Source organism: Nilaparvata lugens, chromosome X (genome assembly GCF_014356525.2).
Source record: "Nilaparvata lugens isolate BPH chromosome X, ASM1435652v1, whole genome shotgun sequence".
NCBI lineage: Eukaryota > Metazoa > Arthropoda > Insecta > Hemiptera > Delphacidae > Nilaparvata > Nilaparvata lugens.
The window spans coordinates 59,397,158-59,423,692 of record NC_052518.1 but is presented as its reverse complement, the minus strand read 5'-3'; the positions used below and the strand labels follow the sequence as shown (position 1 = coordinate 59,423,692).

General features: G+C 34.1%; 1 protein-coding gene across 3 annotated transcripts in view; it reads left to right on the top strand.

Annotated features, from left to right (window-relative positions):
• LOC120355083 overlaps nucleotides 1–26,535 on the top strand; it is a 62,513-nt gene that overhangs the window by 26,253 nt on the left and 9,725 nt on the right. For all 3 annotated transcript variants that reach the window (XM_039443384.1, XM_039443382.1, XM_039443383.1), the window contains one exon: nucleotides 12,003–12,134. In XM_039443384.1, the coding sequence (XP_039299318.1) occupies nucleotides 12,003–12,134 (132 nt within the window). The remainder of the gene's footprint in view (nucleotides 1–12,002; nucleotides 12,135–26,535) is intronic.

Sequence of the window (26,535 nt, the reverse complement as noted above, 5' to 3'; positions counted from 1 at the left end):
GAATAGTTGAAAGAATATTGAAGAAGAATAGCTTTCGACCATTTCATGATACCCCAGTTCAAGAGTTGAATGAAGCTGATTCTGTTCCAAGGATGCAGTCTTGCCATTGGATCTTAGCACAATATTGTGTTTCAAACATTTTATGGACAGACCACAGATAAAAGTACGTTCACAAGAACAGGTGCTGTAAATTCCCACAATACACATACATGGACCTTCCATTTTGCCTGTAAGAATAAATGGTGAAGTTTTTAGGAACTAGTGAATTTTCTCATTTTGAAGGTATTCATTCCAGATATTAGCAGTTTTGAACACTTTATCATGGATGGTCTGGCCAGAGAATTCAAACTGTAGTGCCAAATTGCCAGACTGCAGTTCTGCCAATAGCAGGCTTGTTTGCGCCAGCGCAGATCGTCCTGCTGTTTTGACCTTGTCGATGTAAAAGCCCCAGTCCATCTTGTCTTGTCAGCCCGTTGTCTTGTTGCAAGACCAAATTTGTATTTTGTCATGTAATTTCGATCGGAAATTTCTTGTAAATAATTGTTTGAGTGTCGTGTGTGTAAATTATGAATATAACAGCGTAAATAGTATTGAATTGAATTAATTTGGATCGGATTTGAATTTATAAAAATCCAGTTTGAGCTTTGTTCGAAACACAGTGTATGACCCGCAAGTTGAACACAGAATCAACGAGAAGACAGCCCAGAAGCCAGAACCTGTCTTATTCCCAGATTTTATCCCACCCTGAACCTGATCAAAACACCTAATAAAGGCTTCGAAGGGCAAGTAAACAAGATTGGATTAAATCTGGTGAGTTTTTGCTCTTTTTTATTGTTCATTAATGCAGAGTTTAACTGTACAAATAACCTGGCTCAAATTGAAGATTAAATTTTGCCCCTTGTTTGTATTTGATTATTAAAATAGTAAACTACAGTCCTCTGGTAGCTCTAGCCTGAGCTTTGTTCAGAACATTTCTTGGTCCTGCCGAACCGTGATGAATTTAAATTTGTAATTTGTTGATTAATTCACACACATTGGATTTAAGCAGTTTCGTATTTGTCCAATGTTGGCATGTTGAGAATGGTCTGATCTATGCTCAACTTAAGTTTTTTGTAGCCTTGTTCTAGAGCAAGGTTTCTTGTCAATTTGTATTTGTCTGAAATTAAATTTATTCCAGTTAAAATTGTAATTTTCCTGAAACTAGTCTCATTGTGCTCTTTTTCGGGAATTTGTTTGTTTGTTGGAATTTTGTATTGTCCATTTTGTTATACATGTTAGTGAAGGTCAATCACCAGCATGAATTTGTTTGTTCAATTCAACAAGTTATTGTTTGTTTGTGAGTTGTTGGAAGAACATTATCTAATCATATAGTTTTGTCTTCAGCAGTAACTTATCTTGTGAATTGATAATCAAAGTTTAACTTTGATAACTTACTAGTCGTGATTCTTCCTTTCATCTAGTTTTGAACTCATTCTTGTTTTATTGTCTGTTGTTTGTATTGTCGGGGCTGAATTGTTTTGTGTATGAGTTCAAGATGGAGGAAAAATTACAGAAACAAATCAGGGTGCATCGCGCTAAACTGGAACAATTGTATGCCAGATTGCAAAGAATTTATGAACTGTCTAAAAATGTCTCTGATCCAGAAGTTGCTGAGCAATTTTCAATCTTGTATCCTCGGGTGTCTCAGACCATTTCGGATTATGAAAGGACAGAATAAGTTGTTAATGAGTTGGAACTTGAGTTGAATAAAGATCATGTTGTAGCATTCAACGACTCACACCTAGATCTGTTTCAGTATATTGAAGTAGCGGCTAACACTCTTGAACAGGAAGAGGCGACTGATGCTATTGCTCAATCTTCAGCAGCTACAGCAGCTAGTGCACAGCCGGTCGTGTCTGAGTCGGTACTGCCTAAAATCAATCTTTCGAAATTTGATGGGAACCAGACTCAATGGTCGGTGTTTTATGAACTATTTAAGGCATTGGTACATGACAACAAGAGTTTGAACGATCAGCAGAAGGTCCAATATCTTGTAAGTAGACTTACTGGACAAGCAGCAAATATTTGTCGTCATTTGCCACCATTGGCTAACAATTATCGAATAATTTGGCAGGCATTATTGACCCACTATAATGATCCACGGGCACAAGTCGATGCCTATTTCAAACAAATTTTTGAATTTCGTCCAATAAAATCAGAATCAAAGGCAGGTTGTATTGCAATTTTGGATGGGTTTTGCAGTTCAATCAATGCAGTGAAGAGATTGTGACTCACTGATTTGTCAGACTCAATATTCCTCTATCATGGCTTGAGATTGCTGGATCCAAGTTCTCGTAGAAATTTTGAATCAGTCGTCTGTGACAAGGCTATGCCAACTTATACCGATTATGTCAAATTCATTGAAAAGCAAATTAAGACTCTTCCTTCTGATGAGAAACAGACTGAATCGTTTAATATGAGGCACAAAAAGGATAATAAATCAAAGGTGTTTGTGGTTCAATCTAATGATTCATCGTATGATGCATCTAGTGAATATCCCAATTGTCTGAAGTGCTCAAAACTGGGTCATCGGTTAGTAGATTGTGCAAGTTTCTTGAAAATTACTCCTTGGGATCGTTATTGTTTGATTAAAGGAGAGTTTTGTTGTTTTCGTTGTCTTGATGTGGATCATTTGAGTAGAGATTGTCGTAGTAAAACTCAGTGTGCTCAATGTCGAGAATCTCATCATTCTTTATTGCACTTTTCCAGATCAAGTTCCAATGAAGGTGTTGCGTCCTCGTTGAACTCCAAGGCAGGTGGCACATCACCTATTAGTTGTTGTTCTACATCCAACGATGTAGAAAATTGGACCATTGTGTTGTCGACCGTCACTGCACATGTTCGAGATTGTAATGATCAGCTTTGTGATGTTCGTTTCTTGGTTGACACCGGGAGTCAGTGTCATTTTGTTACAGCCAAATTGTGTCGGCGTTTGAGACTACCATTCCAGCCTATGAAAACCGTTGTTCGTGGATTCGGTGGTGGTACTAGTGAAGTTCGAGGTTGTACTTGTGTGTCGATTCAGTCGAAGTTGGATCCTACTGTCAAGTTTTCGATGGATGCCACAGTGGTAGATAGAATCATCGACAAGTTGCCTTCTTGTGAAATCGACAGATCCAAACTTCATCATCTTGAAAATCTCACACTGGCTGACGACAAATTCTACCTTCCTAGTAGAATAGATGGCATCATTGGTGCAGAGTTAGTTCTTCACTTGCTATGTGGGAGTCCTAGTAAAGGTGAATCGCACGAATTGATGACTGTTAATAGTGTCTTTGGTCACATTCTGATGGGGAGAGTGCCAATTCTCACTTCAACAACGAATGTGTCGAATTGTTTTACTGCTGTCTGTAGTCCATTCATTAATAGTCCATCGTTGGATAGTTTTGTGGAACGTTTTTGGGAGTTGGAATCGTGCCCTGCACCAAGCTGTCAACTGAAACCGGAGGAGTTGGAGTGTGAGGTAAATTTTCGGAAGTCTGTACATCGTGTGAATTCTGGTCGTTTTGTTGTTGCCTTGTCATTTGCGGAGCCGCCCAGCAGCTTGGGAGATTCGTATGCTGTCGCCGAACGCAGACTGCTGACTTTGGAGAGACAATTAGAGCTTGACAGCAATACTCGTATTTCATATCATGAAATATTGATCGATTACCTACGTCAGGGTCACATGTCGTTTGTAGCAGATCAAACAGACCGAGGTGGTTACTACATACCACATCACACCATCGTGAAAGCAAGCAGCACTACCACGCCCATCCGAATTGTATTTGATGCTGGTTCCAGAACATCATCGGGTTTGTCATTGAACCAGGTTCTTCATGCTGGTCCCAAATTGCAAACTGACATTTTTGTTTTGTTAGTTGATTTTCGTTTGTTTCCAATTGCACTAACTGCCGACATTAAACAAATGTATCGACAGATATTAGTGGAGGATTCCTGCCGTCGTTATCAGCATGTATTGTGGAGATTTTCGCCGGAGGATCCAATCGAAATTTATCAGCTCAATTGTGTTGTTTTTGGTGTTTCAAGCTCTCCATATTTGGTGCTTCGCACCGTCCACCAGCTTGTAGAGGAGGATGGAAATCGTTTTCCAGCAGCCAAGGCAAGAATACCAAGAGACATGTTCATGGACGACTTAGTCACATCTGTCACCACAGAGTCAGAGGCCGCGGAGCTGTATTGTCAGTCCAAGCAGCTGTTTGAGGGAGGAGGTTTCTCGCTCACAAAGTGGACTTCAAATTCACCATCAATGTTGGAGAAATTCTCGGAGGAAGAGAAATCGTTTCCGTACAAGGATTTTGAAGCAGACAACTCCTTGGCTATTTTGGGATTGAATTGGCAACCTAGTACTGATCTGTTTCAGTTTTCAGTCAAGAGTGGTGAGGTCGTCGCTACTAAGCATCCTATTCTGTCAGTGATGGCTCGTATCTATGATCCACTTGGTCTCTTGTCACCGTTTACATTATTTCTAAAATGTCTTGTCCAGAAACTGTGGGAATTAGGAGTGGATTGGGACAAGAAGCCGCCTAAGTCTATCTGCACTCTTTGGGAGAATTGTCAGAAAGAGTTGCCTCTAAAGTTGAAATTTGCTGTTCCACATCACGTTGGTTTGTTTCAGGATTCTCACATCAGTTTGATTGGTTTTTGTGACACATCATTGTCTGGTTATGGTGCAGTTATCTATGTGAAGTCACAGAAGGAGAGCGAGGAGCCAAGAGTTGTATTATTGTGTTCAAAGTCCAAGGTAGCACCATCTAAAGTTGTTTCAATACCTCATTTGGAGTTGTGTGCGGCACTCTTGTTGGCAGAACTCATGAATTCAGTAGTCACTATTATTAGTGAATGTTGTCATGTGTCTCGTATTGTCGCACTCTCTGATTCTACAGTCACCTTGTGTTGGATTAATGCTCCATCCGCGAAATGGCAAACTTTTGTTGGTAATCGTGTCGCAAAAATACAGGATTCTTGTATACAGGAGTGGATGCATGTTGCCGGAATTGAAAATCCCGCTGACTGTTTGTCTAGAGGTTTATCACCAGTTGAGCTTGTGAACTTTCCGTTGTGGCTCTCAACCTAGCTCCGCAGTGCAGGCTGGATGCTTGTCTGACTCGGACTAGGTGCTGAGACAGCAAGTAATAGCAGCGCTGGTGGGAATGCGAGCGGCCGCAGTAACATCTTCCACCCAGCAATGGTCGGCGTAGTTCTGCCTAGCGGACAGACGAAAGATCAATCCAGTCGGTTATTTGATCCCTCCAGCCAGGCTCAGCCAAGCAGCCGAGACAATAGAACAATGGAGTGACGGTCTTATTCGTGTTCATCAGCAATTTTCTTTCTCACGACTATTTTTATTTTTGTGTGTCAATAATAACTCCAGTCACCAGTAAAAAGTTTCCAGAAACGTGGTGTACTACCATATTAATGACTTTTCATGATGATTTTTAATTATTTAAAAATATTGTTGACATTCTGAGCCTTCAGGCTAAACTTGGGGTCGCTGAGAACGAATCTGCAATCAGAATTTCTCTATCACGAAAAATAACGAAAAAACCCAGCTGTTGATCTTCCGGCAACTATTAACATTCATCCTGCAATGCGGCCGAAACACTTCCAAGCCAGACTCCCATCTCAAATGACAACAACGCCAAGCTCTGAGAAACCATCCTGCACTGCGGCGCTAGGTTCAGGTCCATCATGGATAGCAGAGGACGAATGCGATTGGCCCGTCCGAACTAAAATGGAAGAGATAGTGGATCCACTGGAGGCGAAAAAACCGTCAGTATTGACAGTCACAAAATCTCCTGATTGTAACAGCAATGCAGTATATTCATTGATTGGTCGTTGTTCGGATTATGGTCGTCTTTTGAGAATTGTAATTCTTGTTCTCAAATTCTTACGAATCTTACCCCAATCAGAAGAATCAGATTTCGATGTTGCTGAGAGGTATCTATGTAAAGTGGTACAGAAGATACATTTTTCATCTGAATTTGTGCAATTAGAGAAGGGAGAGGATTGTTCTATGCGCCTACGTCGCCTGTCTCCATTCATTGATAGAGGTGTGATTCGCGTCGGCGGTCATTTGTCTCATGCTGGACTGGAATTTGAGACTTGTCATCAGATGATCTTACCAAAATCTGACGCTTTCGTATCGATGTTAATTGATTATCATCACAAGAAGAATTGTCATGCTGGACCTTCGTTATTGTTGTCCTTGATCAGACAGAAATTCTGGATACTGTCTGCTCGCTCTATTATTCGTATTTGTGTCTTTAAGTGTAATCGTTGTTTCCATGTTCGCCTAAAAACTGGTATTTATAGAAGACCAGTAACAAAATTATATCCACTCCCAACTCAATAGTTGTTGTGCTTGTTGCATTTTTTCTTTGCGTTGTTTTTTGGTGTTGGTGTTTTTTTGTTCTTTTTGGCATGTCTGGATTTTTTCCTTTCTGTGGTTTTTTCAGTTTTTGTAACTTGGCTGAAAAATAGTTTTTCAGAGGCGGGGGTATGGTCTGGCCAGAGAATTCAAACTGTAGCGCCAAATTGCCAGACTGCAGTTCTGCCAATAGCAGGCTTGTTTGCGCCAGCGCAGATTGTCCTGCTGTTTTGACCTTGTCGATGTAAAAGCCCCAGTCCATCTTGTCTTGAGCCCATTGTCTTGTTGCGAGACCGAATTTGTATTTTGTCATGTAATTTCGATCGGAAATTTCTTGTAAATAATTGTTTGAGTGTCGTGTGTGTGAATTATGAATATAACAGCGTAAATAGTATTGAATTGAATTAATTTGAATCGGATTTGAATTTATAAAGACTCCAGTTTGAGCTTTGTTCGAAACACAGTGTATGACCTGCAAGTTGAACACAGAATCAACGAGAAGACAGCCCAGAAGCCAGAACCTGTCTTATTCCCAGATTTCATCCCACCCTGAACCTGATCAAAACACCTAATAAAGGCTTCGAAGGGCAAGTAGACAAGATTGGATTGAATCTGGTGAGTTTTTGCTCTTTTTTATTGTTCATTAATGCAGAGTTTAACTGTACAAATAACCTAACTCAAATTGAAGATTAATTTTTGCCTCTTGTTTGTATTTGATTATTTAAATAGTAAACTACAGTCCTCTGGTAGCTCTAGCCTGAGCTTTGTTCAGAACAATGGAAATGAACCGAATTTCATGATAATGAACGCTATCACGTTTCTACTAGACAGAGTTGATACATATCATGCTAATGAACTGTAAAGCACACTGAAAACTATACTGAAAATAGGCTGAAACATACACTTCTTGTTATTTTATTCAGGATTAATGGTACAGGAAATAATGCAAGTTATTGAGAAAATCATTCCATTGTAGAATGTAAAAATGTTGATTGAAACGTGTGAATATTGTCAGAGAGAAATCAGATAGTTTCACCCTTAGGATCACCACTTGATGCATGCTGTTTGTGAATTTCCTCATTTTGAAGGTGTTCATTCCAGATATTAGCAGTTTTACATGGATATTAACACTTTATCATGGATCCTACCTTTTCGAATTTATACTCATTCGAAAGCTTATGAAATGAAGAAGTTTTTGAATTATTTAAATCACTATAATTACCCGGAGCAAAATCGAGATAAAACGGTTTTAAAATAATTTGACTTTGAATTTAAAGAATAGCATTTTTTCAAGTTTAAGCCCTAATAAAAACTACAAAATCTCAAACGACATTATACATTAATCTTGTTTGGATTTTTTTATATTTTCAACAAGAGACTTCGCACACCTTGAAATTGAAATTCGACTAGTTATTGAGTATTTAATGACCGGAAGTGGGCATATTCTGAAAATATCGAAAAATCGATACATCTCGAAAACTAGGGTCGATAGGAAAAAATGTTACTGAACCTTTTTTGTCAGAAATGTCGTGTAAAATCTATAGTCTACAACCTTGGTGGCACGTTCTCATATATATATATATATATATATATATATATATATATATATATATATATATATATATATATATATATATATATATATATATATATAGAGAGAGAGAGAGAGAGTATGAGAGATAGATGATGTAACTTCTTTACAAGATAATTGTAGGAATGTTAATATAGCAGCAACTTCGCAAGCCTCAACATTTGTTCTTGGTCCTTGCCTCCAAACCCAAAATTCTGATCGCTGAGGACAGCTTCAGTCTAGGGGTGGAGAAGTTAAATATCTATAGTAGTAGTATACAACCCTATTGTTATAGAATATAGCTGACTATGCATTGTCTTCTTTATGTCCCAATTAATAATTTTCACTTAGTTCTACTCAATCACTTGACGAGAGCACTCGGCTTCCGAAATTCTTTAATTCGGTATTTTCTGTAGTTGTAGTGTTAATAGGGTTTCAATTTTTAAAAAATCAGTCCTTTCGTCCAATCACTCAACCATTGACAAGAAGTAGGAATGGATCTTTTCAAGCTACAAGGGGATCTTTTATTTTCAAAAATATGTAGAAATAGGGTGAATAAGAGACTGAATCTGTGTGGAACAATAATGAAATCTATTTTGTCTAGACATGGAATACAAAAAATCTTGTGGATTGACAACGGTCCACAAATGAAGTTGAATAATGCTAAATTTTGTCAATGGATAGAAATTTGTAAACATCAAGTACTGAATACCCACAATCGAATGGTTTGGTCGAAAGACAGGTAGGAATTGTAAAAAATATGCTTAAAAAACAATGTATGATGGTAAAGATCCCTATCTAGCATAATTAGAATACAGATGCACACCATTGTCAGCCAATTTGTTATCACCAAACAATACGGTAGAATATTGGAGATCAAGTTTTTTAAAATAAAAATTCTTCCGAGGAATGGGAAAGGGATTAGCAGATAGACCAAGATCGTATATAGTTCAACTAGAGTTAGGACAAAAGGTAGATAGAAACAGAAAAAATAGAATTCTTTCAAATCAGAAACTACATTTTATTCCAAATCAAAGATAACAGTTTTGATTCAGGTGAAACTGTTAATGATGTAAGAATGAATTTAGGCTATCTGAAAAATGAGATTATTCCATTGGCATTTGATCATAAAGAGAAGAGAGTAAATGAAGCTGAATATTGCCTTGAAATGAGGGACTGCCCTAAAAGAAATGTACAGGCAGCCAAGTATCTGAAAGATTATGCTTTGTAAATATATTATATTGAATGATTTGGGTTTTGTTCGAAAGGAAATGTCATAATATTAAGTTCTTGTATATTGATAGGAACTAATGCCACACATACGTCAAAAATATGAGTTTTTCTGCGTTTTTTTGGCTTTCTTCAAGAACAAATTTACAGAAAACTTTGAAATTTGGTGCAGAGATTCAACTAGGGTCAACACATTTTATATTGAGATGATTCCAATATTTTGCCAAAGAAACGGTCGAAATAGGTGTTTTTTTTTAATGTTATCCATATTTTTGCAGCTTTTTCATTATTTCATGGACTGGTTTGCCTATATTGTTATAGGATGGGTATCATTCAGCTGTGCTGAATAGTAAGTAGTGTTTTCCTGGCTCTAAATTTTGTAGAATTACGTGAAAATTCAATTAATATTGATTCGAGTATAATATTTTTGTTTTCTATCCAGTTTCTCAACCGTCAAAATTCAAAACTCTTAGTTTCTGTTGTTTTTGGGTGAAAAAGGAAAAATTATTTTAGAAAAGTGGAATCTCAAACTCATTTCGAACTTTCAAAATATTATATAAATTTGGAGAAGAAATAGTACAAGAAATGTCCTTAGCTTTTCTCTTACGTTCAGTGCTTTCTTCTAAAAATAAATAGAGTATCCTGAAGTATGGTGTAGGCTAATTTTTTTAGTGATATTTTCTGGAACTTTTCGTGTTTTGCTCTCCTGTGAGTTCCCCAGCAATTGTCTCGTCTTCCATAAAGTACTATAGTCCATGAGATATTACTTTTAACACGGATCTTTCTCGATGATGGAGAGGTCTGATGCTCTATCCTCCACTAATCCCTCCCACTACCTAGCAGCATTCTCCTACTTTTGTGTCAGTACTGTCTGAGTGGTTCTGTATGAGAGAGCTTTGTAACGCGTCACGTCGACACTCCCCTCCAGCTATTGCCTGGCATTGTTCCAAAGTCGTTGTTTACTGGTCAGAAGGACGTATATTGGTCTGTGTATGTTATGGAGATGTGTTCATCACGAGAACGTGACGCGAAATGACATGGCGCGTCCAATTATGCCAGGATGACCGTCTGTTTCTATGCTACAAACTGTGGAATGAGAAATGGATTTCTCCTCTTCATGTTGAGGCTGTGCAAAAGCTAAAAATAAACTTTCTACTGATGATATTTTTCAAAGTTTTTCGATTTGCATATCATCAAGCTATCGAAATGAAAAAGTTTTCTCAGGAGAAAATTTTCATCCGATCATTACTTTTTGAGGTAAGAGCGACTATAGTTTGAATTTTTGGGACAGAACATTTCAAATTCGGTAAGAGATAAATCAATGAGATTCAGAGGATACATTCTTCATGGTATTGTTGATTAAATAAAACAAAAGTTTCTTTGGGAACATCAATTTTCAAAAAAGTTATTCAATTCACCATAAATGGCCAAAATTAATTAAACTAAAAGTTATTTTTGGTCATTTTTAGTAGCTTAAATTGAATAACTTTCTCAAAAATTGATATTTTCAGAAAATTTTTATTCTATTCAATCAACAATACCATGAAGAATTCATGCTCTGAATCTCATGGATTTATCTCTTACCGAATTTGAAATGTTCTGCCCCAAAAATTCTAACTTTAGGCGCTCATATCTCAAAAAGTAATGATCGGAAAAAAATGTTTTCCTGAGAAAACCTTTTTATTTTGATAGCTTGATTATATACAAATTGAAAAACTTTGAAAAATATCACCAGTAGAAAGTTTATTTTTATCCTTCACCCAGCCTTTATATATACTTTAGTAATTTCTCACGGACTAGTCTGTCCGTGACTAATATGTTAGTCAGTTTCCTCATGACAGTCTCCATGTCTTAACAGTTACTAATCCTCTTGTTAATCAGATTATTTTAGAGTTTCTATCCTCATATTCTAGAGATCTCAAAACATCCATACTCATAGTCTTGTCGGTTTTTTAACATAATACCTCCAAGTTTAGTACTTTCAATTTTCATTCTCAGGGGTCTATGATCACTTCCAGTAAGAGTATATATTTCATTTTCTACATCTACGTCTTAAACAGCAGGCTACTTTTTATCTACGATAAAAGAGTCTATTTCATTCTTCGTCTCTCTATTCGAGCTCATCCAAGTCCATTTTTGTGTATTATATTTCTGGAAGAATGAATTCATCAGGTCATCCTAAGGAATATTGCTCAGGATTGACTGTACTGTCTCATGATATGTGATATTTTCACCATTACTCAATAATACTCCAAAATGTATAGGGTAGAAGTAGTAGATTTGCAGAATTTAAACAAATCTTGAAAAACACTCCTATTTTGAGAATCTGAGCTCCATAATCAGCAATCGTAGATCCTGCGCGACCACGCAATTCATCAGGAATTTTATTTTCTTAGATTTTATAGCAAATGCTTCTTGTCAAAAAACCCGAGATTTTTGAGATAAAAAGAAAATTGAAAAAAGTAAAAAAATTTTGGGACTTTTGGGGTTCTTAGGAGTGAAGCCGCCCTCTGGAGTGTCAGCAAATATCAGATTCGAATTTAGCGCATTTAATACATATAGAACCGTCGATAAAAATTCCGTCTGGGCTGCTTTCTGAAAAATGAGCAATTCACTGGATCATGTACTCTGTCATTTCAAAATATAGAGTCACGGTACAAATGATGCAAATCAATGACGATATACATACCAATAATGATACTATTGAAAATGTTGAACACAAAAAGAAGAATCAGCAGATAAATAATAATTTAAATATAATTTAACAAACATATAATCTGTTTCCTTTTCTAGCTCGCCAACAGTATCCATCACGGCAATATTTGCCATCTCTATCAGAAGCCGAAATATCATCAACCCAAATGCCTCGACCATTCCAGACTCCCCAACCTCCCATCTATCAGGAGCAGTCCACGCCAAATCAAGGTGACTAAACAAACTTGTAGTAAGATCCGCTTTTAATTGTCAGCATTGGATAAATGGTTCGATAATATTTATAAGAAATCCTGCTGTTTAAAGTAAATGTCATTGTAGCACTGAATGCGGGCTCCAATCACATGAATAATTGGTCACAGCAACATTTTATTTAATAATTTTAATTTTCAGAAAATGCATGTGTTACAATACATGATTATTTTTCTATTCATTTTTGCTATTATAATCTGTTATAATATTTCAGCTATTGAATATACTGTAAGTTATTATAATGATATATTATATGATTCATGAAGTTCATCATGCACTATCAGAGTGTTAGTGGAGCTTGCGGTCACCCTCCAAACGGTAGTACTGAGAGATGCCATTATCTAATCCGAGATATAACTTGACTATGTTCGATTACTTCCACTTTTAAAATACGTAAAACTGATGAATTAAGGAATATCAGACAAATTATTCTATCTGTGATCGATTTTTTGGCTTACAAAACAATCCTACTCAATGCATATCAAAGTATTAACATAATGAAGCCAGAAACTATATACAGTTGAATACTTTAAAGTGAAAAAAATCATACAAACTGGATATATTGGAATAGAATAAATATTATTCTAATGGAAATAGTTGTGAAAAGTTCTTAATAGTAGGGTTGAAATTCACTTTTACAATAAAAAAACTGAACTACAAACAATGCAGTATTCATATTTATGCTGATGAATTATACCGGAATGCACGAGAAGACACATTTTACAATTGAAATTTTAAGCTTGGAAAAAATCTCTTTCCTTTCCAATGGAAGGAGGAATCATAACATCTGTAACATTATTCAAATATAAGCACGACATTTTCCAATTGAAGCACATTTTTTTAATTTATTATTCAATTTGATAAAAACTTTTAAAATTTTAAGTCAATTTAAGAAACTTTAAGTCAAATTTAAGTCAATTTGATAAAAACTTTCAATACAAAACACATAACACATTATTCTGCTAGCCTACCGCCATTCTTATACAATTTTCTCTCACCTTCATCCTTTTCCCTCTAAAAAACAGCTGTCTCCATTCCACATTTACAACCTAAACAATACTACCAACATTCCTCTCTCTCATTTTATACTATTGATTAAAAAAATATTTAATTATGATTATGTTATTTTATTAATTCATTTAAAATAAATAATGTAGCACTACAAATTCCTCCCCTTCCCAGTAAAATTTTACATTGAAAAATTTTCCAAGTGACATAATTGACAAAAAATAAATTCATAGTTTAGTATTCAATCAAAATTATTTTGAGATTTAAAATTTTTTCATGTTATAAAAATTTAAAAGTATCAAAGTTACAATTGATTTATGTTAAAATGGAATATGGAATGGATCAAAATAGTCTGAATATGAATAAGTTTGAATATATAATAGTCTGTTCATAGATAACATCTAAACCTATAACCTTTATTGTAATATTATTAACTAATAAATGATGTACCAAACTCACAGAATAATAAGATAATGCAATGGATAAATTGATATAATAAAAAATTGTGTCCTTTTAATATGCCCTCACTAAATCAAAGTATGTATCACTTTAATGATATCAATTTAAAGACTTTGTGGTCACGACCATTGGATTTCAAACTATATCACGCACTGCTCGGTTGAGGAAGGGAATTCAGTTCCCGAAAATTTCCGTTTCCAATGTAAGTTTTCAATCTTTCTATGTCTTGTGTCTCCTGCTTTAATTTATGTTATATATATATATATATATATATATATATAATGTAAGTTTTTAAGTGTTATTAATCTATCTGTGTCGTGTGTATCCTGTTTATATTTATATTATAGTTAATATATATATAGTATATATAGTATATATATATATATTATATATATATATATATAATATATATATATAATATATATATATATAATCATGACACGGATAGATTAAAAACACTTAAAAACTTCTCTTAAACACTTAAACACTCCCGAGAATTTTCGGGAGCTGGGCCCCCTTTGTCAATCATGACATCAATCATCAATCATGATTGACAAAGGGGGCCCAGCTCCCGAAAATTCTTGTTTAAATGTAAGTTTTTAATCTATCTGTGTCATGTGTATCCTGTTTATATTTATATTATGAAACTTTGAAGTGTTTTCTGTTAAGTGCTATATATATATATATATATATACACTATTTTTGTGTTTTTTTTCTGTTATTTTATATATATATATATATATATAATATATATATATATATATAATATATATATATATATATAAATCAAAGTCTGTTTGTTTGTTCCCTATAGACTTGAAAACTACTTGACATAATGGCATAAAACTTTGGGAATATGTTGTGTGGATATTGAGGATGGTTTCTTAACAGAGATTTTAATAGGGGTGCTTATAATAATTATTATTTATTGATCCATTTCACAGTACTATGTTTTCGAAATTTCCGGCCGAGCGGCTACCAAAGAACAGGAAAATGATCATGATTCAAGATCATATTTTTATAATGATTTAGCACCTAAAGTTACCAGCAGTATGATAAACACGTCACCTTGTGATAAATTATGTGCTGGTAATGAAACGGTAGTTTGGAGTTGAAGTTAGTGTAGTTGATTGGTACCAGCTGTGGATAATCATTCCTTAGAAGATCTATACAAATAATGTTATTACTCCTCTATCATTGAGAAACTGGAAAATGCTGGAAAAAATATTCACCTCATGAAAGAGAGTTTTTCATATTGCATTAATGACATACTAATTTATTTTTTTCTTTAATTTAGCTTGGCTAATATTCATCCTAAAATGGGAGATAGAAAGTATATGGAATTCTTTGTAATTCATCCTACATCACATATTTCCTGGACCATCTATTGACAATCAACAACTATGAAAACATTAAATTCATCCTTGAAACACTGATTCAACTTATCTAATTTTTTTTAATTCAACACTTTACTGATAGATATTACTAGCAATTGATTGAGATGAAATATGTTTTTGGAATAATGAAAGCTGCATGACTAAGCACATAGGAAGTCCATATTGAGATGTAAATAAAAATATCGATTATCAGATAAATTCCATGATTCACCAAATAGAGTCAAGTGTGACATGAGATACATTTACTTTTTGGTGGTACGAAGTTTGCGGGGTAAGCTAGTTGTAAATGAAGCTTTATTGTTAATAGTCAATGCTGAAAAAAGACAGGCTCAATCACCAGGAATACTTTAAATTCTATGAGGGACCAGTAAGCTATTACTTCAAGAAGTTCAATCACTTCCATTATGGACAATCAATATACTATGAAATTTATTAGCTACAGAATAAAAAACTTTTGATTGCAGTGACCCCAACTACTAAAATATGAATAACCATTTGGATCGAATATAAGGAATTACTCACATCTCTCATCAACTCATACTTTTTATTCACAAAAAATAACATAAGTTATATTGAATGAACTCATGGCTAGTACTCAAGTTTGTCTTTTTCTGGACATGCTACAAATGAATGATATCTGACAAAAAATAGGAAGAAAAATAGAAATCTCAGTACCCTTATTTAATTATTTAATCACAACATGTTTCAACATTGATGCCATTTTCAAGTGAAATGAAGTAAATAGATAAATAGTGCTAGAAGATTCTTATTTTGATCATATGTTAGTGTATTCATAATGATTTTATGAGCTAGGACTGTAAATTATAGATTGAAATTTGCATGATTCTATCAAAAATGGGGTTATTGGTGTCTAATTGGATTAAGTTTATTATTTTATCTCTGTTTAATTTTACCGCTTTATAAATATGAAATTCTTCTTTAACATTCAGTTTTCCACTTTTATTACCAAAATTAAGTATTTTCATATTGGAATTCATATCTGTAAAATTATGGCCTGGAACTATCAAGTGTTCAGCAAATGCCGACTTTTGTGTATAATTTTTAGATTTTAGTGCTTGGATATGTTCTCGAAACCTAATATGGTAATTTCTTCCCATTTGTCCAATATAGAATTTGTTGCAATCACTACATTTAAGTTCATAGATTCCAGATTTTTTAAACTTATCTTGCTGTACATTTCAATTTGATTTCTTTTTTATCAGTTTAAATGTATTATTTGTTGTCCTATAACCTAAAATGAATTTATTTTTTGTAAAGGTCTTTCTTATAGCTCTACGGTTTTAAATATTGTGTTATATGGAACACAAATATATTCTTCATTCCCTACATTTCCTTGATTATTTTGAGTTCTATTCTGTATTACTTTCTCTTTTTGTTTGTGAATCATTCTATCAATAGTTTTGGTATTATATCCATTTGTTACTGCCATATATTTTATTATTTTCTTCCCTTTTCAGTAATCATCCTTTGACATGGGAATATTCATTAGCCTGTATATTATTGAATTGAAAGTTGAAATTTTTTGTTGCCAAGGATGATTTGAATCTCTGGGAATTATACAATCTGTATGTGTAGGTTTTCTATAAATGCTTAAATCATGTTTATCTTTCATACTAATCATTAAATCAAGAGAATTTATTTCATGTTTTCAAGCTTCCATTGTGAATTTTACAGACGGTGATATTGAATTTAAATATAATTCAAAATCTTCATGTGTTTTATCTTCGTTATTATACAGACATATTATATTATCAACATATCTGTGCCTATAAATAATATTTTTCTTCAGAGGATTATTATCATCAATTATTTTGTATTTTTCCAAATTGTTCGTGTATATGTTAGCAAGATAACCTGATAAAGGGGAGCCCATTGCCAATCCTTCCTTTTGTTTGTAATTTTTCTCATTGAATTCGAAATAATTTTGATCTACACATACTGTTGTCAATGCTATTAGATCTTCTATTTCATCATTATTCATATTATTATCTATCAAATTTTGTTTCAGAATTCTAATTGTTTCATCTGTTGGAATACTAGTGTAGGCCTACATGTTGGTTACATCAAATGATAGGAAAATAGCATTAGTTGGAATTTTATATCTTTAATTTTTTGAACTAAATGATATGCATTTTTTATGCTATGGTTTTCACCCATTATTGTCTTTTGAGGTAGTATTTTATTCAAATATTTGCAAACTTTATATGCAGGAGCATTACGATAATTTACTACTGGCCTTATTGGTATTCCAACCTTATGTCCGGTTGTCAAAGGAGGTGACAGATGTGGTGAAGAAAATTATCATCCTGTAGCACTTATACTCACCCTATCAAAGATTCTTGAGAGGATTGTTCATTCCAGATTGCTATTTCATCCGAATTGTCAAAACTTTTTGTCAAGTCAGAAATTTGGATTTAGGCCAAAACGAAGCTCCACAGATGCCATTCTATAAATAATAAATTACCAGATAGCTTGAAGTCGATTAATAATGATGCTTTGTACAAAAAAAACCTTAAAAAGTTTGTTGTAGAAGGAGAGTTTTACTCGTTGAATGAGTTTTTGTCTGGCTGACTTTTTCCGACCTTTTATTATTTCAATTAAATCCAGAAAAAAACATGTTACCTATGTGTATATATTTGTACTTATGATGACTGCAATATACAGACATTTCTTGTTATTGTATCTCTCTCTCTTCTGCTTCAATCGTCCGATTGGTTGGCAGCTTTCCATCTTTGTCTGTCCAGAGCCAGCTGTTTTAGTTGGGTATAGCTCTGGACCCCAAGATCACGGGTTATCTGCTTCAAATATTGTAGCCGAGGTCTTCCACGAGCCCGTTGTCCACTGATTGCACCTTCCAGTATTGTTAGCGTGAATTCGCTGTGTCTTATAATATGTCCTATCCAAGAATGCCGTCTGTCCCTAAGAGATTTCAATAGAGTTTTTTGTGTCTCTTCAGCCCTTTGAAATACTTCTTCATTTGTTATTCTATCTGTCCATTTTATTTTCAGCATTCGCCTCCAACACCATACTTCAAATGCATTAATTGCCTTTTCTTCCGCCTTACCGATAGTCCATGTCTCTGAGCCATATAGTGCAATACTCCAGATACAACTCTTTATAAGTCTCTTTCTCAAAACCAAATTCAGACTTCTGGAGGAAAGCACATTCCGTTTATTGATGAAAATGGCCTTGGCTTCTCTTATACGGCGCTTTATGTCTTCTTTGTCTTTTCCATCCTCTGAAATATTGCTACCTAAGTATTTACATTTTTTTACTTGTTTGAGGGCGTTATTCTCTATCTTTACTATTTCAAAATCAGGATTCTTGGAGCAGATCATCACTTCTGTCTTAGCCTTATTTATCTCCATATAAAATTCATTTTTGAGAATGTCATGTATCTATGTATTGTAATCTAATTGTATCTAATGTTATTGTATCTATGCAGAGAATAAAGAATTTGAATTTGAATGTACTTTTGGTTGGCCTCTAAACATTGGAGATAAAGGATTTATCATTTCCATTTTGAATTGTTCTGCTCTGGAGATTGAATTACATTTAGATATGATATTATTAATATTTTTACTATATTCAAGAGTTGGATCTTTTGTTAAATTCTCGAATTTGTTATCTCTAATGAATTTCTCAACTTTATCATTATAATCTGTTTGTTTTATGATAACTGTAGTAATTCCTTTGTCTGTTTTTGTGACAATGGCATCCTATAATAATAATAATAATAATAATAATAATAATAATAATAATAATAATAAAGATAATAATAATAATAATAATAATAATAATAATAATAATAATAATAATAATAATAATAATAATAATAATAATAAATAATAATAATAATAACAATAATAATAATAATGATAATAATAATAATATAATAATAATAATAATAATAATAACTTTATCCTCGCAAAGAAAGCACAAACAATAATCACAAAAAATGCAAAAAAGAAAATGAAATAATGTGTTGGCAATAGTATTGAAAGTAAAAATAAAAATTGAATGTCTATATCGTACAGTACCTATTTCAAAATACAAACAGCCTCTATTGAAATAAACTAAAAAATTAACAGGATAGCAAAAGTAAAAGAAAATTAGTATAACAGATGAACAAAAATGAAAGAACAAATTAAGAGGCTGTCCATTCAATAATAGAAAACAACAATATATCCAATAATAAGAAAGAAAAACTGTATATAGACATAACAGAACATGCTATTGCACCAATAAATCTTAGCGAAAATAATTCTGTATGCAAATATAATTTCACGAGAAATAATGTCCGCATACAGGAGCATTAGAAATGAGTAAAATATATTTACAACAAATCAACAAATACAACATACTACCATATGTTTTGTAAATTGATTCTCAAAATAAAATAGAAACAACCCTCAAGAATATTTCTTTGAACAGGATCACAATATTAAAGTAATAGCATAAAGTTATTTAATAAAAACTAAAAACCGAATACAGGAGCATCAGAGCAGAAGAGAAAAATATCTTTACAACAAATACAAATGTTATGGAAACCATTTTCTAAATCAAAATAGAATAGAAAGAACCCTCAAGAATATTTTATCAATCAGATTCACAATAATTAGAGTAATAGCAGAAAGTTATTAAATGAGAACTGAAAAACCCTACAAGATTATAGAAACCACTAGCACAGGAGAACATGAGAATGAACACAGAAGCCCTCACCCACAGCATAAAACTGATATAGTATGGAAGTTGCAGAAGTAAGATCCTTGATGATAACTAATGCACAAACATCAGAGAGTAATAGACTACATGTTCTCTAATTCATCTCTATCCCTCAACAAAAGCCAATCCTTGAGATGGAAATTGACTTGCGATTTTTTTTCTTAATTTAAAAAAGTAGCTTCAACTGTAGTGGCATTGCATTGTAGAACTTTGGGGTTAGAGAAATGAACGTTTTCTTGAACAAAGTACAGTTCGGTCTAAAACCACAAATATTTATATTGTTGGTTTGTCTTGTAGAACGAGGCTCAACCACCATGTCATAGTAGTCAATCATGACACCGATTAAATAGTACACAGAAAGCACTTTATGCACATAGAGGTGCCTCAATGGAAGAATACCAAATTTATGGAACAAAGGGAAAGTACTATCACGATGGCCCACACCAGCCACTATTCTTATACATGATTTTTGCAGTTTCATGATAGGGCGAATTGTTGTGTAATAAGTACTTCCCCAACAACTTAAACAATAACTGATTCTTGAATGAACAAAAGCATGATAAATATCTTTCAAATTTTTGAGATTGCAAAATTCCTTCAACTGATACAAGACACGTAAATAAAAATGTAGGGATTTTTTTAATCTTAGTACATGATCTTTCCATGTCGAGTTTTGATCCAGTAAGACCCCCAGATATTTGAAGACTGGAACACTCTCAACAGCAGGACAATTACAGTTTTCATGGAGGCAATTGCAGGAGTGAACATGAACAGGGACATCCAATGTCTGACTACCCACCAAGCTACATATAATGTAGTTAGTTTTTTGTATGTTCATGGATAACTTATTACAAGAGAACCAAAGAGCCAGCCTATCCAAGTCATGCTGAATATCCATGCCTATCTGATTTATGGTGTTGGTATATGACAAGGCAGTATCATCTGCAAATGCTGTCCTTTAAAATTACCTCCAAATAAATCATCAGCATAAATTAGGAACAAAATAGGTCCGAGTACAGAACCCTGTGGTACTCCGTATTTGATCTCTAATAAACTACTGGTTTCACTTTTCATTTTAACTGCCTGCTTTCTTCCCTGCAGGAATGTGTTGAACCACCCAAGAGGTGTACCCCTGATGCCAGCTCTCCACAGTTTCCGCAAGAGAAGATCATGGTTGACAGTATCGAAAGCCTTACTGATATCAATAAACAATCCTGCCGCCCTTCTACCCTGCCCACTATTCAAACCATTATAGATATTGTGCATGAAATGTTGGAGAGCAATTTCAGTATTCAAATCCTTCCTGAATCCAAACTGACTTTTTGAAAAAAGTTATTTGCATCCAAAAAATGTAATAACCTCTTCTTCATTAGTTTTTCGAATACTTTTGATAATGTAGGTAGCAAAGAAATAGGCCGGTAATTACTCTTTATAAATCGTTCACCTCTCTTGAAAACTGGGATCACTGTTGCTATTTTAAGAATGTCAGGAAATTTACCAGAAGCATTGGAAAGATTGAATAAGTGTGTCAGAGGCCTTGCAAGAGACGGGAAATTCTCTTTTAAGATTCTGACAGTGATTATGTCATCACCAGAGCTTATGTTTATAGATAGTTCATTTACAATATCGAATAATTCAAACTCACTCACAGGATTAATGAAAATGCTTCTGTTAATATGATCACCCTTAAACTCTTCTGCATATTTCTGGATTACTGGCCCTGATACTAATGGACAGGACCGGGAGAGGGTCTCAGGTAGCTCAATAAAATATTTATTAAATATATCTGCAACCGATCTATCCTCTGTGATAATTAAGTCTCCCTCACTTAAACGTATGTCGTGTGTTACCTTACTTGCTCCAGGCAAAACCTCATGCAACACTTCCCATTCCTTCTTTGAATTTTTTCATGCAGATTCAATTGGTTTGCATAATAGTTACATTTTGCTTCTTTTACCCATTTTTTAATTTTGTCTCTCATCTTGATGAAGTAACCTCTAAGTATAATATAATTCGGATCTCTCCTACATAACTTATAAAGTTTATCACGAACAGCAATACTGTTGGTAAGGCCAGGACTCATCCATGGTTTTATCATCTTCAGCCTGCTCCTATATTTTATTCTCCTGTTAGCTGCACTCAAGATATCATTCATCACCTCATAGAACTTGTCGAAAGCCTCATTTACATCATTGAGTTCAAGAACACACCCCCAATCCTGCTCTCCTATGAAACTATTCACCAATGAATAATCAATCCTGTTAGCCTCATTTACATGAAATTTAAATAAATGCAATTCAACAATAACGTATCGCAATTAACTATATTACAAGTCTTTTCTGTGGCAGTAATAGATTTATGTACGAATCCGACAATGCCACTAGCTCTTGACAGGGGGTTAGTCGATGAGAAGCCTTCATAACCATCAATTTGGTACAGCAAGACATCACTCTCATCATTTAACCATGCCTCACTGAGCATTATTATATGTGGTTTTCGATTTAAACCATTGACATACAACAAAAATGAATCAAAATTGGCACGGCAGCTACGGATATTTTGATGGAGTATATATAGGCCAGAAAATTTCGTAAAATAATCATTAACCTCCTCAATTGAACTAAGTAGTTTAGCTCTAGTCATAATGCAGGCCAACAAAAGTGGAAAAAACATACATTTGAGAATGTATTATCCCTGATAGAGCAATATGACGGGCAGGAGTGCTGCACAGCACAAAGAAAACGATAAAGAAAAACTCATAACACATCAATAATTCATAGAACAGTACATGATTTAACAATATATCAAATTTGTTTCTCCCATAGTGAATAAAAAACAGGTATTCAATGAGCAAAGAAAAATGACAATAAAACATTATATACGGTATCTTAGTAGTTCGAATAGTTCGAACATCAATGATGAATTAAAATAATTTTTCAACTTTTTAACCAGCATTCAATCCCTTCCCAGAGGCCTATTTTCCTACAATGCGATCTAAGTTATTCTCATCATCAATGAACATTATTTTAGAGTTCCTGTCATCATCTTTTCTCACCTTAATTCTACCATTTCTGTCAGTCCACACATATTTATAGTTGCACTGTGCCTTCAATCTACGCGCCTCAGCAAAGAGTATTCTTCTCTCCTTGGACAGTGAAAGATTCATGTAGATTGGGTTGTCATCAGTGTATCCAGTCAAATGTCAAGTGGAAAAATCCCTCTTCACCTTTCTCCTCGCGAGCAGCCTATCCGGGTCCTCTCTCCGGAGAAACTTGACAATTATACCCGAGCCTGGGCGATTCATCTATTGCCTCTTCCACGAGTGGAACACCCAACGCTCTGCCGACTTCGATGACTGTCTTCTCGAGTGAAGAGTCACTCTCATCTGTAGACTCAGGAATTCCGAAAATCTCCAATGTGTTCTTTAGCGAGTACTGCTCGAGTTCACCGAGACGCTTTCCCAATTCACTCGTCACTCTTGGCTGTAGGCGTATATTCTCCCCCTGCAGCGATTCAATTGCCGATTGTTGTGTATTTATCATTTCCTGTTGCTTAGTTATTTGTTCGTAATTCTCTTTAATCAAACCAAAGCACATTTAAATGGATTCATTGAGCTCCTTCTCCAGATTGCTCTGCCCGTCCATTATGTCTCGCTTGAGCTTATCTAAGAGTGGCTTAAGTTCTGCCAGTGTGACTCCCATGCTTGTAGTAGAATGCAACGGCTTGGTATCAATTAAACAGGAGTCGGGATCACCCCTACTAAGCCTCCTCTTCTTTGTACACGCTTCACACGTCCACTGGTTGTTGCCAGATATAAATTCTATTTCGTTATCTGGGTGCTAAGAACAAGGACCATGAAAAAATATTCCGCACACCTTACAGACGACTTTACTTTTCTCTGACCGACTAACCTGTTTAGAACATTTTCCACAATCACTCATAGTAAAATAAGAGGTATTATTGATACAGCTTCATATTACTATTGTTAGTCTCTATTTCTGAGATTCTACAATAGGCTATTTGATGGAAAGATAATTATGTGAATGTGATATAGACGAGACAGGATAAATAGATAGGAAAAAGGAACGTCAAGAGGGCGACCGAGACGTATTTACGTGAAGGAAGCCCTTGAAAAAGAAAATTGAGAAGAGGAATATTTTTACCTAATAATTCAAATCGTTAAATTAATAATTAAGAACAGAATACAGAAGTAATAATTCATCAGTTTGCAGTTGTTTGAGATTATAAGCACTGTTGTTTCGAAAACAAGAATCACCGGCTTGAACAATCACCAGATAACAGTTGATAATCAGAGAATGAAAAACACAGCCCGTTCGGCGTCTCAACTGATACTGATTCTCCTCATTCTTTAATTTGTTTGAAATGGATTCCACTAGTTCCATATCTTCTTTGGATCTCTCAAAAACTTTATTTTTACTCGTATCATTTCCTTTTTCAATATTGCATTTATGAAATTTGTTCTTAATACGTTTTGATCCTCTCTTTCTTTCCTTCTTAGTTTCCACTTCCATCAGTTGTTCTTTCAAGACATGCACTTTGTGATCTAAATTTATATTATATTTTAATGCTTTAGAAAGTAAATTATTCTCGTTTTTAGTAAAGCCAATATTTGTCAGGTTCTTTACTTTATCATATGATTTATACTCTTTCATATCATTGTAGTAGTTATTATTAGTATTTTTCTTTTGTTTTTGGATCAACATGTTAATTTTCTTTGTTTGTGTGAGGTTTTTCTTTCCAAATAATTATTAATTATTTTTTTTTATCCACGTTTCAATATAGATTTTGAATTTTTCCATTGATTCGCTATGGAAATGATTCTCAATTTTCTCTTGTATTATCTGATTCTTTTCGTTTAATCTTTTCAATTTCGAATATAAATAATCTATCTCCTCTTCAATCCAAATTTGTTGTGCAGTTTTCATAGTTTTTGTAGCTGCTCTTGATTTAGCCTTTGTATAAATATGAACATAACTAGGAATAACACTATTTCTCAAACAAATTTTGTTGAATAAAATATCTTCTCTTTTACCTTTCTTTTTTTAAATTGTGTATATTTCCATTTATGGACTATATTATTTGGTTGATATGTCATCTTGTTTATCTCTTTTCTGTATAGGGCTACTTGTAATAAAACTAGAAAGAAGAATAAAAATCTCAGTACCCTTTTTGAATTATTTAATCACAACATGTTTCAACATTGTTGCCATTTTTAAGTGAAATGAAGTAAATAACTAAATACTGCTAGAAGATTCTTATTTTGATCATTTGTTAGTGTATTCATATCATTTTATGATCTAGGACTGTGAATTATGGATTTAAATTTGCTTGATTCTATCAAAAATGGGGTTATTGGTGTATAAATATACATGAATATATGATTATATTATCTTTTTTAGTGAATAAAGAATTTCAATTTCAATTTAAATTTTTTTCTACTTACATCGTTATGATCAAATCAAATCAATTTATTGCCTCAGACAAACACTTTACAAATTGTATTGGCCACGTCAATTTTACAAACTATATTAGAAATCATACATCATAAGCAATTACCTAAAAATCTAGATACACTCCATGTTGACATTGGAATATCCATCTACACTGTAAAAACAATTTCTAATAAAAAAATTCTTTGTTTGAATTCCCTGAGCGTCAAACCTCGAATATTTGATGGTAAATGGTTATAAAACTTTATTGAAAAATCCTCAAAACTCATATGGCTGGATTTGTAAGAGTAGTACTCATTCCTTAGATTCAATTTATTTCTTTGGTTATAATAATAAATGTTGTCATGATTTGGAATGTTCCTCCTCTTCTTCCTATTCTGGAATCACTCCATATGGTGGTTTTTTTGGTGATTGTATTTGTTGAAAAGACACCACACTATAATGTTGATGGTACTACACCATAAAGCTGATGTTAAACTAACACTATTCTATTAACCTACTTTTCACTATTATTGAGAGCTACTCTACCCGTTAATTTAGAAGTTTAATGTATGACTGCTCGACTACGACTCCAATATTCTTATCAATGGGAGCAAGGTGCTTATCGCTGTATGCTACAGACCCCCTGATACTGGATTTATGGAGGAGTTTGAAGTGGCCCACATTGAGAGTATGGCTGCCTAGAGACATAGTCACCTATCATAGTCATGGGTGAAGTTGATAGAAAGAAGTGAAACCTGTTCAAGAGACGAGTGAATTATCTGAGACATGTGGTTTCTGATGAAGGAGAGTCCATAGATCCTGAAAACGTATCAGCCATTAAAAACTGGCCTTTGTTAGAAGACAAATCAGAAGTACAGAGTTTCCCTGGACTTTGTGCATATTACCGGCGATTTGTGATGAGTTTCTCTGGGATAGCCAAGCCATTAACAAATTTGACAGAAGAGAAGCGCAGTTTTGCCTGGGAGAAAGACTGTCAGCAGGGATTTGACACACCAAAGGATGCACTCAGCCAAGCACCAATACTTGTTCATCCTAAATTGGAAGTCAAGTTCATTCTGGATACAGATGCCAGTAGCACAGCTATTGGTGGAATACTCTCACAGGAACAAGATGGGGAAGAAAAGGTAATCAGATATTCTAGTAAAGTGCTGTCAAAACCAGAGCTCAACTACTGTTTCACTAGAAGAGAACTGTTGGCAGTAGTGAAGTCAATTAGCCACTCCCATAAGAACTTATATGGATGTCACTTCCTGCTAAGGACTGATCATGCATCACTCA